Source organism: Anomaloglossus baeobatrachus, chromosome 2, assembly GCF_048569485.1.
Source record: "Anomaloglossus baeobatrachus isolate aAnoBae1 chromosome 2, aAnoBae1.hap1, whole genome shotgun sequence".
NCBI lineage: Eukaryota > Metazoa > Chordata > Amphibia > Anura > Aromobatidae > Anomaloglossus > Anomaloglossus baeobatrachus.
Genome location: NC_134354.1, coordinates 769,531,992 through 769,549,882, shown reverse-complemented (window position 1 = coordinate 769,549,882; position 17,891 = coordinate 769,531,992). Strand labels below are relative to the sequence as shown.

The window sequence follows — 17,891 nt, the reverse complement described above, 5'->3', positions numbered from 1 at the left end:
TAGATAGATAGAGGGATAGATAGATAGATAGATAGATAGAGGGATAGATAGATAGATAGATAGATAGAGGGATGGATAGATAGATAGAGGGATAGATAGATAGAGGGATGGATAGATAGATAGAGGGATAGATAGATTTTTTATTTTTTTTATTTTTTAAAAAAGTGAAAAATAGCATTTATTCCAGCCCATGTACACAATGTGGTCTTGTGATGAGCCTTTTTCCAGTGGCTCATTCCCAGAGCTGAATCATTATGTACATGGGCTTGTAATATGCCATTTTTCACCGTTTGGAAATGTGGGTGTTGCCATTTGTTAATAGATTGCAGACTATCTGTAACACATATGTAGATAATACACTGACAGATATTATACACTGCAGATATATTAGATAGATGTGAGATCGGTGGCTCCATAGATGAGATCAATAGACAATACATCAATGATAGACGCCCTCTCGTTGAATACGGATGCGCATATTTTGTATCCTATGATCTGTAAAGGGTCAGAAGCTTCCGGCACCGATGCATATAATAATTGTGCAGTGACTGGAGAAGTCACCGGGGTGTGAACGTTCGGCCGCGCGGCTCTTTACATTACAGCAAAATAAATTACTATCTAAAAATAGTTCCTATCACACATGAAGAAAATATAATAAGAGATGTCAAGCAGACGCGTTCTGAGCGCAAAGTAGCGAGAAAAGGGAAAATAAGTCTCTAAAGACTAACGAGAAGCGTTTCACCAAAGTAACAGTAACGAGAGTCACAGACGTCAGTGGCGTGAAGCTGCAGATGTCAGTCGTGTGTCTTAAGACTCCCAATATGAAGGAAGATACTTTAGAAATATATAGAAATACGTCCCAGTTAATACACAATTCTATCAATCGTTATTTTTAGGGAGTCAATAGGCGTCATTCGTCAATACCCACAGTAAGGCTTTGTGCACATGTTGAGTATTTGCAGCTGATTATTGTGAGTGTTGGCAGGAAAAAAAACTGCGTAACATACCCATATTTTTATCTGATTTTTAATTGCATTTTTTTCCCATTCATTTGAATGTGGAATGTTTAGGTGCACTGGGGGCGTGTCTGTGCACTTGGGAGGAGCATTCTCTGCATTGACACGCCCCCAGGGCACTTTCACCCTGATTTGCATTTGACACTCTATTTCATCAGATCTTTGCAAAAAAAGACGACACACATTTATCTAACCATACCACTACTGTCACGGGATTGCAGGGATAACTGGAAAAGGGACCTCTAACCTGGCCCTCAGACTAGGGATCCTGCTCTGTCCCTTATCCCAGAGGTAGGCTTGATGGTAGCCAGGTCTGGACTTCCTGCATGACCCTAACTCCTGTCCGAGCCCTGAACTAACACCCCCTCTCCCCCATCCCTAGAGGTGCAGGGACCGGAGAAGCAAACCCCACAAATACCACAGACAGGGGAAAAACCAACAGACAAGCACACTGCAATCAGACACAGGAGAGAGACAATACGTGCCCAGGAAGAAATAAAACAGAGGAAGGAAATAAACTAACAACAGGGATATTTCCACACCACACAGGAAAGCACACAATAGATTACCAGGCTCTGGATCACTACAATGAGACCGGTATCGCTGCAGCAATGCTGAGCTATATTCGGCGACAGGCAACCGAATCCAGTACCTTATAAACAGTGAAGACAGCTGTGAGTGATGAAAGCAGCCTGAGCTCCTTACAGCAGTTTATAAAGCCAGCAGGAATTAACTCCTGCTGGACTGGAGAGCAGTGAAGCTAAAACAGCCAACGAGCCAAGTCAGGATAAGCAACTAAGAGACCTCAAATTGTGTCAGACTCTGTGGTGTGAATAGAGTCCAACGCTGCCATGACACCCAGTGAGTGAAGCTGAACACCACATGACAACTACTTCCACTAGTATCAATGACCCAACAGTGCCTTATTAAGTCCTCAGACTTATGGTTTCCACCCATGACTCTCAGGGCTTAATGTACCTTTCAAAAACATAGAAAAAAAAAAAAAACCATGGGAATTTGGGACATAGAAGACGCACGTTTTTGAGATTTCGAGGCCATTGGTGTGACTTTCAACCACTAAGTGTCACTTGATGCAACTAGTGGTGGGAAAGTCAAGCAAGCCGGAGGTCTTGAGCCAGGAGGTCACATATGGAACACAGGGAGAATGCTGAGCCGAGGTCAGGGTATGAGCCGGAGTTCAGAAGCCAGGAAGTCATGTAAGGTACACAGGGAGAAAGCAGAGCCGAGGTCGGGGTACGAGCTGGAGGTCAGAAGCCAGGGCGGTAATGTCAGAGTCACGGGCACGTGCGGAGAAGGGTAATGGTGGTCCGGGGTAGGAAGACTAGATCAGAACAGAGTACACGCATGAGCCAGAACACTCACTGCAGAACAGGAACTACGACTGGTGGCGTTCCCGGCGAGATTCCTCCCTAAAGAAGCGGAGCAATCACAACAGGCCTCTCCCAACACAAGTGCAGGACCCGAGGCCTGACAATGGAATTAAACATGACAGAACCATGACAATGGGATTACACATTAGCCTAATTTTATTTTATAGATGTGTAGTTACCGTTACAAAGGAAGGCAGGATATATGTAATCGTGTACTAACCCAAAACTGACTTAAAATATTAAAAATGTTAAAAAAATTTGAATATCTCTATTTTTGAATATATTTGTTTCTGGCAGATACTTTGGTCACTGTAGTTGTATCCACATTTACACACTAGTTTTGTCAGCATGAGTGTGACAAGAATTAGACGCCCCTGTTTTTGCCCCATGCCTTCTCTCCTTCACAGTCATTCAATGACAGGCGTAAAAAGAACCTCATCTTTTCACGAAAGTTCCCATTCTACAAGAACAAGGAGCAAAGTGAGCAAGAATCAAGCGATCCTGACCGTAAGTAGAAGTCGCGGAGACGATGTCACGTGTGGCACAAAAAGCAAAAACGGGTGACACGCATGACACGATCCCTCCCTCTCACCCTGTCACACATCCAGGCATACAGGTCCAATAGGCAGGAGAGGCATTGCTACTGTGACCTCTGCATGAATACACCCTGGATCCTTTGGCTTTTTCCTCTATGGGATAACCTTTGGGACCATAAATTCGATCCAAATCCACCCCCTCTTTGTAAAATGGGAGCAGCAGTCAGGTGGGTAGACCAAATATCTGTGATCGATGCTGAGACGCGAGGCATGATGAACCTCCACTCCTTGATAGACCCTTGGCTGCTTCCACTTGACAACAGATTGACCTTGTAGAAAAGACCACCAGCTTCTTACCAGGTAGTGAATGAGGAAAGCCTAATGTACCATTTGGTCTTCACCAATTTTTACCAAAATTGGTTCAGAATTCCATGTTAATCCCTTCCTCCGTTGCCTATATTCAGTGTATGGTTTAGCCAACCATAGCTTTTTGCTTTGTAGTAAATGAGAAAAACCAATTAGAATGAACTAGGAGACCTCTTTTTGGTTACCGGCATTAGTACAACTTGGTGTTCACCAATTTATACCAAAATTAGCCCAAAAGTCCATGTTGACCCCTTCTTCCGTTGCCTATATTCAGTGTTCGGTTGAATTTAGCTGACCATACACATTAGCCGAATATGACAATATGAACATCTCATGTGTATGGGGGTGATTTCCACCCTGCCAAAATAAGTTTTAGGGTAAATAAGGGTAAGGTTGTTGGCTTTTAACATGTCCAATTAGTTTATTTTTAGGAAACATAAGCCATTGTCACAGAAGTTTGTTAGTGTCCTCCTCCCCTTTCCACGTTCCAAACACATGCATGCTTAGCCGTACCGAGTGTGCAGGTGTAGGAGGGAAGGCTGTCTTGGCGGATAGCTATATTGCCGCCTTTAGGCTGTGACATTATACAATACTGTGTACAATGTAGCCCGAGACCTTTATTGATGATCAGCTAGGAAGTGTCCCAGGGCCTCCATGTTTCGACTAAAGGCCGCTTTACACACAACGACATCGCTAATGAGATGTCGTTGGGGTCACGGAATTCGTGACGCACATCCAGCCTTGTTAGCGGACCTAGTTGCGTGTGACACGTACGAGCGACCGCTAACGATCAAAAATACTCACCTTATCGTTGATCGTTGACACGCTGTCCATTTCCCAAATATCGTTGATGTTGCAGGACGCAGGTTGTTGGTCGTTCCTGCGGCAGCACACATCACTATGTGTGACACCGCAGGAATGAGGAACCTCACCTTACTTGCGACCGCCCGCAATGAGGAAGGAAGGAGGTGGGCGGGATGTTCGTCCCGCTCATCTCCGCCCCTCCGCTTCGATTGGGGGCCGCTTAGTGACGTCGCTGTGACGCCGAACGAACCACCCCCTTAGAAAGGAGGCGGTTCGCCGGACACAGCGACGTCGCTAGGGAAGGTAAGTCCGTGTGACGGGTCTGAGTGATGTTGTGCGCCACGGGCAGCGATTTGCCCGTGACGCACAACCGATGGGGGCGGGTATGCTCGCTAGCGATCTCGCTAGCGAGATCGCAGCGTGTAAAGCGGCCTTAAGTCAACGGAATCCGACAATAGTCTTTGGGATGATCACAAAAAACCTATTAGACGTGGATGATATGTACAATGCCAACAATAGAAGTTATGTTGTGGTTAAAAGGGGGCAAGAACATGTTCGAGATGGATAGATGGAGGGGAATCATTTTTCCATTGGTCCCAACAAAGCCATGTATTGGCCCAAATTGACCTCAACCCATTCAATACTTCTTATGGGTTCATGACAGTAGTTGGTTGGAAAAATAAGGTATTACTTAAAAAAAAAGGTCTGAGACCTTCACAGGCCTTGACTAGAGTTTACCATCGTCACAAGTTATGTTCCCAATTTATATGGGGGGGTCAATATATCTTACCGGATTCAACACCTTAGGTCAATATCACGTTCCCGACTTTATACCCTTAATACTTAGTATTTTTCTACAAGGTCATTCTGCTTGTAATACCCCCCTAAAAAGTTTGTAATCCCTTATAACAAAACTTCACCTTGTTCCATCCATTAAGTGGACGATGCGCGGATCCAGGTTGTTATTCGGCACGGTCTGTCATGGTAGTATTCATTTCAACTCCACTGACTTCTTCCTTCCTCTTCTGCGCCTCCTCTTCCTCTCTCATTGCTCACTCTCTGGGTACTGCTGGGCAGGACAGCCTCGGATTAGGTGACGACGGCTATGGAACAAAGGCTCTGAGTAAGTTCCCAGGAATGGTCACTACAACATTTAAATCTTGTCCCCTTCCCCATTCTTCCCATTTTTTTAATTTTTATTTTTTAATTATTTTTTTTTGCAAATTTTGTCCATTTCCTTTGTTGTTTCCCAAAGCGTCCCGCCCCGTCTCCCAGCATGCACAGATGGAATTTTTTTTTTCTTTGTTGCCCACTATTGAATGCCGAAACGATCTGCTCTGTCAATGCATGAACTGATGATAGCGCTCCACACTGTCTATGGAACTTGCTTGTCTTCCAATGCTGCTTGTTGATTCATTGTTACGATGCTTTGTAAGGATGATGGGGACCAATGTTAGAAAACACAAACTTTTTTAAATCCTTTAATTATATGGCAATTTTTGAAAAGTCCCATGAGGGATTCGAGAGTGTTCCACCAGAATTCTCCCAAAATAACCACTGCCCTTTTTTACTGCCGCACCTGTTTCCCGCTCCCCTAAATGTGCATCTGGGTGCCGAGCCTTAGTTTGATAGGTAAGCATCCCGTAAACTTTTCCAGGAGGTTCCAGGAGTCTTCTATAAAGTCAAGGATATTTGTCAACTTTTCAGGCGTCAAGCAGTGATTCCTTTATTTTCCTGGCGCCTCCAGGGCATTCCGGGACAGTCGGCAAGTGTGTTACTTCAAGCTTATATTTCTGAAAAACTCCTCATGGGCGGGCTTACCAGGAGATCAGTAATTGGTGATTATCTGCTATTGGACAGATGTCATGAAAAAGAATAAAGGACCTAAGTTGTTGGATTTCAACATGCACTATATTTTGTTCCTGTAAGACACAAAGAAGATGGTATCCCCTTTATAACATCCAGATGAAATAAAATGGTATATTATTGTTATTATTATTTATTATTATAGCACCATTTATTCCATGGCGTTTTACAAGTGAAAAGGGTATAAATAAAAAACAAGTACAACAATCATGAACATTACAAAAACAGACTGGTACAGGAGGAGAGAGGACCCTGCCCATGAGGGCTCACAGTTTACAGTGGATGGGTGAGGATACAGGAGGAGAGTGGACCCTGCCCGCGAGGCCTCACAGTCTACAGGGGATGGGTGAGGATACAAGAGGACACTGCCTGCGAGGCCTCACAGTCTACAGGGGATGGGTGAGGATGGCTTTGTATGTCATGGTTAGTGTGTAGAACTGGAGTCTTTGGGCAATGGGAAGCCAGTGAAGGGATTGGCAGAGTGGCGAGGCCAGGGAATAGCGAGGGGAGAGGTGGATTAATCGGGCCTCAAAGTTTAGGATAGATTGGAGGGGTGTAAGAGTGTTGGAATGGAGGCTACAAAGATATAAACAATAGTCCTTAGGATACTTCCTCAAATCCATATAATAGACGTCAACAATAGTCCTTAAGATAGTTCCTCAAATCCAGATGACGGATATCAACAATAGTCCTTAGGATAATTTGTCAAATCCAGGCAATTGATATCAACAGTATTCCTTAGGATACTTCCTCAAATCCAGACAATGGATATCACAACCACAGCATGTGTATTCAGCTGCAATCTCTATAGTCCATTCATGGGTACCAGGACCTAGCCGCAACAACAAATCTTCCCCGTCCACGGCACAGCACCAGCTCTCTGACCAAACATGTGGCTTATTGTTCTTCCTCTCCTTGGATCAGCCCCCTGGATGGGCAGAAGTGCTCATCACAGCCACCACTTAGACATTTTTTTTTCATGAAGCTCCAAGTATGAAAGAGGACTGTCTCCGCCCAGTCTGCAGGATTATATATCAGGGGGCCCCCTGAGAGGGGAACAATAGAATTCACACACACCCCCCCCTGATGCAAGACAATGAATCCTACTGCAGGGCTGATTACATTAGAATCCAAGGAGGTCAACTTAGACACACACATTTACAACCCCTTCCCCCTTCAAATTGTGCACTATAAATTGACAAGTAAGCAATCTCTAATAATATACAACCATTAGATTGACGTAACTGGCGCTCTGTTCTGTAAACAGTCCAAATCTCTTAGAGCTATGGGGTCCACTGATTCAATAGGCTTTCGTCCGAAACCAGCTCCTCACATACTCAACTGCCAGTAATTTAGCAGAAACTCCTCTACATTGGGGATGGTGCTCGATAATATAGAGAACAGTGGCATGGCCCACTCTGTCTCCTCATCTGTAAAATGGTAAGTGCCTGGAAACGCAAACGTTGCTAATTATATTGTCCAGGGCTTTGTTATTAAAAGTGTCTCCATGGTTACAGACTACAAACAAACGCTATGTAATCTGACAGTGCCCAGGTAGAAGAAACATTCTATGGTTCACAGCCCAACCAAAGTGATGTGAGACTAAGATAAAAAGTAGGCAAAGTAGCAAAATAAAAGTTTTTTTGCAAAAACGAGGCACAAACAGCGAAGCGTTGATTAAGGTCAACCGAATCTCGGCAGGAACAGCGTCCATCTAAATTGTAGGAGGCCCCCCGATTTTCTGTGAGTTTGAAGTGCGCAATTATTCACTCTCTCCAATCACCCAATCCTTTTGCTCTCCAACAAGGTAAACCACCACTGGTAGCACCTTACTCCACCTTCCCCATATAGAAGGTCCCAGCATTGGGCAACTATGGGGAATTCAGAAGGTATACAGTAGTTGTTGGCCAAACTCTCACTTGACTGTCAGCTATATAAAGTGTACAGTATGTATACAAGGTACATAAGGTCTGGAAAAGAGGTGGGCAACCCTAGATATGTCAGGTGGAGGTGGCCTTGGAACACCGGTTGGAAAAATACTTTTTGCAAGGTTATATTCTTATTGGAAGAGGGTTTTCAGGTAGAAGTAAAAGATTGTGAAGTGAATTGAGGTAAAAAGTTGTAGAAGAGAGGGGAAGCACAAGAGAATACTTGTTATCACGCTAGGTACAGGGAATTATCAAGCGAAAGGGAAGGGAAACTTTTTGTCTAGGGAAGGCGAGATGGAGACATTCTGACCAAACCTTCCGCTGGTTCCTGGAGTCCCTCCCCACCTTAGATAGGTTCTGCGCCTCCCCTTTCGGCCATCTTGGTCTTCTTTATTCTGAAGCCTGGCATTGAGGTCCTGCGCAGGCGCAGTTTGCTCAGGACAGATCAAAGTGCGCCTGTGCAGGACCTCAATGCCGGCCAGTGTGGATGACGTAGACGCGTCATGCACTGCAGCTTCAGAATAAGGAAGACGAAGATGGTCAAAAGGGGAGGCGCCGGTCCCGGAGAACGGCGCCATTGTGTTATACCCAGCGGCCTGGGCTTTTATATACAGCATGTTAGAATGCTGTATATAAGAGCCCAGTGGTGGTGGCCGCAGCTTATAGGCCGAAAAAACGGTGACAGGTTCCTTTTAAACCCAAAGAGGAAATACAGATGATTAGCAGCTGAAGGGAAGACGGGCTCTGCTGGGTCTTAAAGAGAAAAGGATGAAAACCCAGAGGAGCTAACTAGTACACTGAAAACTGACAGCAGGAACAATAGAAAGTCAAGGAGCATTTTGTGCATGTTGTGACCTTCTTTTGCCAGACACCACACGACTGTCTGTCAACCGTGACACACCCGTGACATTGAATATGTTAAGGAAGTTGCTAGAGTGATTAGAGGAGGTTGTCCGGCAAAGCAAACCTTCTGGAACTGCTTATTCCAAGAAGGTTCTCAGTGATTTAGGTGACTCCCAGGAGATTTTCAAATTCCTCTAAAAGTCTGGAAGATGTTCCCATATTTCTGGGAGCATTCTAAATGATCTTGGAAGAGGTAAAGAGTTTTGTCTCTTAAAGGAGGATATAACTTCGTGTAAAAAAGTAAATCTGAGTTTCCCACTACAAATAACACCGACATCACAGCACCTAGGAGAAGCCTGTCACAGGATTTACCTCAATTGCTGTTTCTTACCTCTTTCTGCTGCTCCTTAATACACAGGAATCATCTCACATTTCTTCTTATATAACAGTATCCAGTATAAAGCAAAGTATACAGCAAAGGTGTGAGGGAGGTAGGAACACACAATCCGTTGGACGACGGCCGTTTCGCGTCTTTACAACTGACGCTTTCACGAGTAGAAGCGTGGAAGCGTCAGTTGTAAAGACGCAAAACGGCCGTCGTCCGACAGATTGTGTGTTCCTACCTCCCTCACACCTTTCTCCCTGACCTGATGGTCAAATAAACAACTTTTTTATTGAACATACCTGGTGAATGCCTTCCGCCTTTGTTTCATGAACTATATGGATTGTTGTCTAATGGAAAGAGCACCACTTCCATTGCTCTATGGATCTGCTGCCATATAGTGCGGTGACAAGTCTGGACCAAGTGGATTGAGCGTTGTGCTTGCTGAATAGTGCCGGGTGGTTCCTTCTTCTTTCTGGATATACAGCAAACGTCTGTCATGTTTACATGTTGCTCAATCCAAGGCTCACCCAACGAGGTGATATTTCTCAGATGAGAAGCAAGAAGTCTCACACAGCTGTCAAATTATTAAGGTCCTTGTTAGAGAACAGTGAGTTGTGGAAAAAGTCCTGAATCATGGAACAGTTGGACATGAGCATTCAAAAGATTAGAGAAGGTCACATTAAGGTCACCTGAAAAGGTCAGAGGGCATTATGGGATCATCCAAAAATTTCACCCGAAAGCCAAATATCCCTAACTTTTTGTTAGTAGTGTATTTGAGAAAGGTTTTATATTTTGAACTCCCCAGATGTGATAGGTCTTCTTTAAGAAGCAATTGATTGTTTTGGGGGTTCACAAAGAGGACGATGTCTAAGAAATGCTGCTATTTCAGTTTAGCGTTGAAGGATCTGCGTAACAATGGTATAAATGAAAAATTACAAAATCCACTACTCAGCAGCTGCCGGTTTTGTCTATACCATCGAAATGGATATTTCTCAACGTGAAAATGCATCAAGATGAAAACAAAGACAAAAGCCAAAAATAATCCCACGCTTCAATGAGTACAAATAATGACTCCCCACAGCACAAGATAGGCCGCGTGGCATTGAGAATATGAAACGTTACGGTAGATTTATTAATAGTGCCGTAAAGCTAGACGGAGTACAACCAGACCAGACCGATGGCAACTGCTCTAAAACTGCACTGGATAATAAATGTGACAGAAGTCGCCATATATGAACACTTTTCCCTAATCCACCTATTGACTGGCCATGATATTTCGACCCCCCCCCCAAAATTTATATGTTAGACCACTGCTACTTTTATACTTAGGAGTCCAGTGGGCGGGTCTCTTCAATGATTGACAACCTGGTCTATGTGCTCGTGCACTTTGTTAGAGGCGGTCAAAAATGATGAGTTTTGTAGTGGAAACCACTTTAGAGAAAGTTCCTACAATGAAAAGTTTTTTTGAGGGATTTTTCTTGTCCTCACCATTTTTGAAGAGTTTTTCAAGCATTTTTTTTTTTCCATGAAGTGTTATTTTGCAACTTTTTAATTAGGCGTTACCTTGTTTGGAGTATTTTCCATCAGGAGGCGCTTCAAATAAGTTTTATATACTTTTGTTTTTTCTTTTTCAAAACCTTAAAGTGAAAGAAAAATGCTCAAAAGACTTTATTCTTGACCAACAATTCGTTTTACAATAGATAGGAATAGGAATTTTTTTACCAGTGGTGTTTGAGCTATTTTTCAGGGGGATTTTCATAGTAGACCAGCTCCAGTAGAATCCACAAACCATTCTGTGTGCAAATACCTTGTATTCTAAGGCCTGGCAACCCATTAAAGGGAAATCTTTCACAATATCTTTTTTTATTTTGAACTGTATAAAAAGGGGCTGAAAAGATGACAAAAATGTTGCAAACATATAGGTTTTTGAAGTTTAAGGCACACAATATGCAAATTTCCACTTCAGTAAAGGGTGTGGTAAAAGATTCTTCTCTGGGAGGTGTTTCTTTTTTCCTTTTCTCCTCTATGACACTGCCTAATCATAAAAAGGCAACATCATAGAGGAGCAAAAAAACAAACAAACGCCCCCAGAGAAGGTCAGAATCCGGCATTTTCAGTGTCAGCCGGTGAGATTTGATGTGTTTCACCATCTTTCTGAGAACTTGTCACTCCTCCGGTCTCTTCCTGACTTTACAGCTCCGGGAGAGGAGGACAGCTGCAGCTTGGAGCACCAGAGAAGTGAAAATCATCAAAGTACCGGAGATTGGAAGATCATCGTAGATGCCTTGTTTGTCATATACAGCGCTCTGGAATTATTACTGGTATCTGGTAATAAGGAGATTGATAATATGCTCGATAGTAGGACCAGAGTGATGTATGTGACAAAAACTCTTCCCACAGTGATCTACACTGCTCCAACGCTTCAGATTTACTCCTCTCCTGGAGCTGTAAAGATAGCAAGCAATGGGACTAATATTTTATCACCTGATTATGCTGGTATTTCGTTACTGACCGTCTCTGTGGTTACTTGCTTTTTTTAACCCCTCTATTATGTTGATTTTTTTATGATTGGACAGAGTCATAGAGGGGAAAAAGGAAACACCCACAGAGACCAATCTCTGATAATACCCCTTTGCTTGAGAAAGAAATTTATCACCAGATCATGCTGGAATTTCGTTACTGACCGTCTCTGTGGGTACTTGCTTTTTTTTATCCCCTCTATTATGTTGCTTTTTTATGATTGGACAAAGTCATGGAGGGGGAAAAGGAAACTCCCACAGAGAAGAATCTCTGATAATACCCCTTTGCATGAAAGAGAAATTTATCACCATATCATGCTGGAATTTCGTTACTGACCGTCTCTGTGGGTACTTGCTTTTTTTTATCCCATCTATTATGTTGCTTTTTTATGATTGGGCAGAATCATAGAGGAGAAAAAGTAAACATCCACAGAGAAGAAACTGGTAATACCCCCTTGCTTGAAGGAAAAATTTATCACCAGATCATGCTGGAATTTCGTTACTGACCTTCTCTGTGGTTACTTGCTTTTTTATCCCCTCTAATATGTTTCCTTCTTATGATTGAACATAGTCATAAAGGGGAAAAAGTAAATACCTACAGAGAGGACTCTCTGATAATACCCCCTTGCTTGAAGGAAAAATTTATCACCAGATCATGCTGGAATTTCGTTACTGACCGTCTCTGTGGGTACTTGCTTTTTTATCCCCTCTAATATGTTACCTTCTTATGATTGGACATAGTCATAGAGGGGAAAAAGGAAACACCCACAGAGAAGAATCTGTGATAATACCCCTTTGCTTGAAAAATAAATTTATCACCAGATCATGCTGGAATTTCATTACTGACGTCTCTGTGGGTACTTGCTTTTTTATCCCCTCTATTGTTTTGCTTTTTTATGATTGGACACAGTCATAGAGGGGAAAAAGTAAACACGCACAGAGAAGAATCTGTGATAATACCCCTTTGCTTGAAAAAGAAATTTATCACCAGATCATGCCGGAATTTCGTTACTGACCTTCTCTGTGGGTACTTGCTTTTTTATCCCCTCTATTATTTTGCTTTTTTATGATTGGACACAGTCATAGAGTAGAAAAAGTAAACACCCACAGAGACCAATCTCTGATAATACCCCCTTGCTGGAAGGAAAAATTTATATAACCTTGAAGAGCTCATAACTAAGCACAAGAGTAGAGAAAAACAAACATTTTAATCAGCTCTTTGACCCCTTTTTAATAATATACACAATTTAAAGTAAAACAAAATGTTGTCCTCTATGAAAGAGGCCTATTATGAAGTGAAAAGTGGGAAGTTATTGCTCTTATTTTATTCCCGCTGCTCGTATGAGTATTCCGTTTTGTTCTTGTTGATCTTTTTTTTTAATCCAAACTATATTTCTAGAGCTATGGGCCTTTTATTTTAATAGGTCTTTACCAAGGGGGTGTTGCTTACAAGATCCTCTGGGGCGTGTCTTTAGGCTGCTGTGCATTATTATCCTATGAGAGCAGAAAAATATGAACTAAATAAAAAGGCTCAGCATTCCAAAAGAGTATATACAACAACAAATATTGGAATACTCTGGGGAACAACGGGAATAATATAAAAGTAAAAAAAATACCTCTTATGACTCGATGACAGGTCCTCATTAAAGAGGATAATGGGTAGTTGCCCCAGTCCTGTAACCAGTATTTACTGAGCTGCTATTGATACATTTTAAGCTGATCTTGTTCTAAAAGCCTCTAATTTCTGCAAATTCATTTAGAAAAAAAAAATCTATAAAATCTTTATGTCTTGGTGCTTGGTCATTTTTTCAATATTACTAAGCCTCACTTATTTTTTATATTAAAAGCCATAATATTCTCCAGAATTCCTCTTGTTGTGCAGTCTCGGAGGAAATAGTGAGCTTTTATCCTGGCAGAAAATGGGTCAAGATATAGTTTCTCAATTAAATGCAAAATATTTCTGTAAGAGGTGGAGCAAGACCCTGGAGAGGAAAAAAATGGGTTCATACAAGTAAAATTCATTACATTCAGGGACACCCGAGAGACCGGGGCAGGGTGAGGTTTCATTTTTTACTTATGTTCCCCATTAACTTCATGGACGAGGTGTTAGCTGTGAGCGGGAGGTCTTCACAGCATATTTCGCATGAAGGGGGATCTCTGAAAAAATAAAAATGGCACCCAAATTGTTATTTATCCTCCTTGAATATCCACCTTTTACTCCACCTGGTCATCTAAGCCAAAGGGCCTTGTCTCTGTTCATCAACGGTGTTGGCATAAGATGCGATTCTACTATCGATGGTGGCCTTCCTTACACTTTGTTTTGGCATATAAGTGGAGCGCGTTGACCAGCTTTGGAAAGAATACATGATTTTGTGATATTGTGTCAGGAGATGTTTATACCACATACAGTGGGTGAAATAAGTATTGAACACATCACCAATTTTCCAAGTAAATATTTTTCTAAAGCTGCTATTGACATGAATTTCTCACCAGAAGTCGATAACAACCCATCCAATCTACACAGGTAGAGAAATGAAACCAAAAATGTCCATAAACTAAGTTATGTGTAATAATGAGAAATAACACAGGGAAAAAGTATTGAACACATGAATAAACAGAGGTGCAAAAAGCCATGGAAAGTCATGACACCATCTGAAGTCTATCAGTAATTAGAACGCACTTACTATAAAAAGATGGCTCATTATCACACAATAAACATCTCATGATGGGTAAAACGAGAGAGCTGTCTTAAGACCTTCGCAACCTTGTTGTTGCAAAATATAATGATGGCATTGGTTACAGAGGAATACAGTGCCTTGCAAAAGTATTCGTCCCCCCTTACATTTTTCAACCGTTTCCAACATTTCAGGCTTCAAACATAAAGATAAACATTTTAATATTATGGTGAAGAATCAACAACAAGTGGATACAATTGTGAAGTTGAACGATATTTATTGCTTATTTTAACCCCTTCACGACCATGGACGAATATATCCGTCATGGAGCGTGTCCCGTTAAGCCCCGCCCCCTGCCGCGGGCAGGCGGCGGCTGTCGGCACACATATCAGCTGTTTTCAACAGCTGACATGTGTGCCTGCATGTTGCGAGTGGAATCGCTTCCACTCGCAACATTTAACACCTTAAATCTCGCTGCCAAAGTCTGGCAGCGAGATCTATATGCGCGCGGCCATGATTTTTACTTACCGCCGTCCCCACCGGAAGTCATGTGCGTGATCACGTGACTTTCGGTGGTTGCCATCGTAGCACTGGGTCATGTGATGACGCCTGCAGCTATGAAGTTTTACTTTCGTTTACACTTGGCCGGTAGCAGAGGGAAACAGGAAGTGACTGAATCTGCTGTTTACAGCTGTATAGCTGTGATCAACAGATAGTGCAGAGCGATCGGATTGCTGATCGCTATAGCCCCCTAGGGGGACTAGTAAAATAAAAAAAAAATTTAAAAAAAAAGTTTAAAACAAAAAAAAACAAAACCCTAAAAGTTCAAATCACCCCCCTTTCCCCCCATTGAAAATTAAAGGGTTAAAAAATAAATAAATATACACATATTTGGTATTGCTGCGTTCAGAAATGCCCGATCTATCAAAATATAAAATCAATTAATCTGATTGGTATCCAGTGTAGTGGCAAAAAAATTCCAAACGCCAAAATTACGTTTTTTGGTCGCCGCAAGTTTTACGCAAAATGCAATAACAGGCGATCAAAACGTAGCATCTGCGCAAAAATGGTACCATTAGAAACGTCAGCTCGAGACGCAAAAAATAAGCCATCACTGAGCCATAGATCCCAAAAAATAAGGACGCTACGTGTTTCGGAAAATGGCGCAAAACGTGCGCCACTTTTATTGGACAAGCTTGTGAATTTTTTTTAACCCCTTAGATACAAGTAAACCTATACATGTTTGCTGTCTACAAACTCGCACCGACCTCAGGCATCACAACGACACATCAGTTTTACCATATAGTGAACACGGTGAATAAAACATCCCAAAAACTATTGTGCCATCACACTTTTTTTGCAGTTTTTCCACACTTGGAAATTTTTTGCTGTTTTCCAGTACACCATATGGTAAAACTTATGGTTTCATTTAAAAGTACAACTTGTCCCGCAAAAAACAAGCCCTCATATGGCAAGATTGACGGAAAAATAAAAAAGTTACGGCTCTCGGAAGAAGGGGAGCAAAAAACAAAAACGGAGAGTGCCCCGGGGCTGAAGGGGTTAAACTTTTATAAAAAATAATAAACTGAAAATTGGGGCGTGCAATATTATTCGTCCCCTTTAAGTTAATACTTTGTAGCGCCCCCTTTTGCTGCGATTACAGCTGCAGTCTCTTGGGGTATGTGTCTATCAGTTTTGCACATGGAGAGGCTGAAATTCTCGCCCATTCTTCCTTTGTAAACAGCTGGCGCTAAGTGAGGTTGGATGGAGGCGTTTGTGATCAGCAGTTTTCAGCTCTTTCCACAGATTCTCGATTGGGTTCAGGTCTGGACTGTGACTTGGCCATTCTAACACCTGGATACGTTTATTTGTGAACCATTCCATTGTAGATTTTGCTTTATGTTTGGGATCATTGTCTTGTTGGAAGGCAAATCTCCGTCCCAGTCTCAGGTCTTTTGCAGACTTCAACAGGTTTTCTTCAAGAATGGTCCTGTATTTGGCTCCATCCATCTTCCCATCAATTTTAACCATCTTCCCTGTCCCTGATGAAGAAAAGCAGGCCCAAACCATGATTCTGCCACCACCATGTTTGACAGTGGGGATGATGTGTTCAGGGTGATGAGCTGTGTTGCTTTTACGCCAAACATATCGTTTGTCATTGTGCACAAAACGTTCAATGGTTTCATCTGACCAGAGCACCTTCTTCCACATGTTTGGTGTCTCCAGGTGGCTTGTGGCAAACTTTAAATGACACTTTTTATGGATATCTTTGAGAAATGGCTTTCTTCTTGCCACTCTTCCATAAAGCCCAGATTTGTGCAGTGTACGACTGATTGTTGTCCTATGGACAGACTGTCCCACCTCAGCTGCAAATCTCTGCAGTTCATCCAGAGTGATCATGGGCCTCTTGGCTGCATCTCTGATCAGTCTTCTCCTTGTGTGAGATGACAGTTTGGATGGATGGCCGGGTCTTGGTAGATTTGCAGTGGTATGATTCTCCTTCCATTTCAATATGATCGCTTGCTTAGTGCTTCTTGGGATGTTTAAAGTTTTCGAAATCTTTTTGGTACCAAATCCGGCTTTAAACTTCTCCACAACAGTATCACGGACCTGCCTGTTGTGTTCCTTGGTCTTCATGATGCTCTCTGCGCTTTACACAGAACCCTGAGACTATCACAGAGCAGGTGCATTTATACGGAGACTTGATTACACACAGGGGCTTATATTTATCATCATCAGTCATTTAGGACAACATTGCATCATTCAGAGATCCTCAATCAACTTCTGGAGTGAGTTTACTGCACTGAAAGTAAAGGGGACTAATAAAATTGCACGCCCCAATTTTTAGTTATTTATATTTCAAACAAATTTAAAAAAACAATAAATATCGTTCACCTTCACAATTGTGCCCCACTTGTTGTTGATTCTTCACCATAAAATTTAAATTTGTATCTTTATGTTTGAAGCGTGAAATGTGGGAAAAGGTTGAAAAATTCAAGGGGGGCGAATACTTTCGCAAGGCACTGTGTATAAATTACTGAAGGATCCAGTGAGTGCTGTTGAGGCCATAATCCGGAAGTGGAAAGAATGTCAATGCTGTGTAAATTGTCAACATCCAGGTGCTCCCCTATAGATTTCAGACATAGGAGTGAAAGGAATTATCAGAATAGTTGTCCAAGAGCCAAGAACTACCTTTGGAGAGCTATAGAAAGACTGGAATCAGCCTGTACAGTTGTTTCAAAGAAAACAATAAGTAATGCATTCTCCATCCTTGGCCTGTATTGTACGCTCACCACACAAGACTCCATTGCTGATTAAAAGGCATGTTCAAGAGTGTTCAAGGTTTGCTGAACAACATTTAGACATTTATATCTGTGAAATACTGGGAGACTATAATCTGGTCAGAGGAAACCAAAATTGAACTCTTTGGAGGCCATAAGGCAAATCACCCCAAAAACACCAACAACACTGAAGTGTGCAGATAGGAAAATCATGGTGGGGGTATACGGCACATCAAACGTCCTGTAATTGAAATAAAGATGAATGGACAAATGTACAGAGA

The 17,891-nt window shown here is 42.2% G+C and overlaps 1 protein-coding gene across 10 annotated transcripts in view; it reads left to right on the top strand.

Annotated features, from left to right (window-relative positions):
- Window positions 1-17,891, top strand: part of DLG2 (discs large MAGUK scaffold protein 2) — a 1,610,676-nt gene that overhangs the window by 1,574,357 nt on the left and 18,428 nt on the right. For 7 of the 10 annotated variants that reach the window (XM_075337519.1, XM_075337521.1, XM_075337525.1 and 4 more), the window contains one exon: window positions 2,815-2,914. In XM_075337519.1, coding sequence (XP_075193634.1) covers window positions 2,815-2,914 — 100 coding nt within the window. Of the gene's footprint in view, window positions 1-2,814; window positions 2,915-5,190; window positions 5,237-17,891 lie in introns of all 10 variants that reach the window. The other 3 variants (XM_075337520.1, XM_075337528.1, XM_075337529.1) reach the window with 1 other exon arrangement.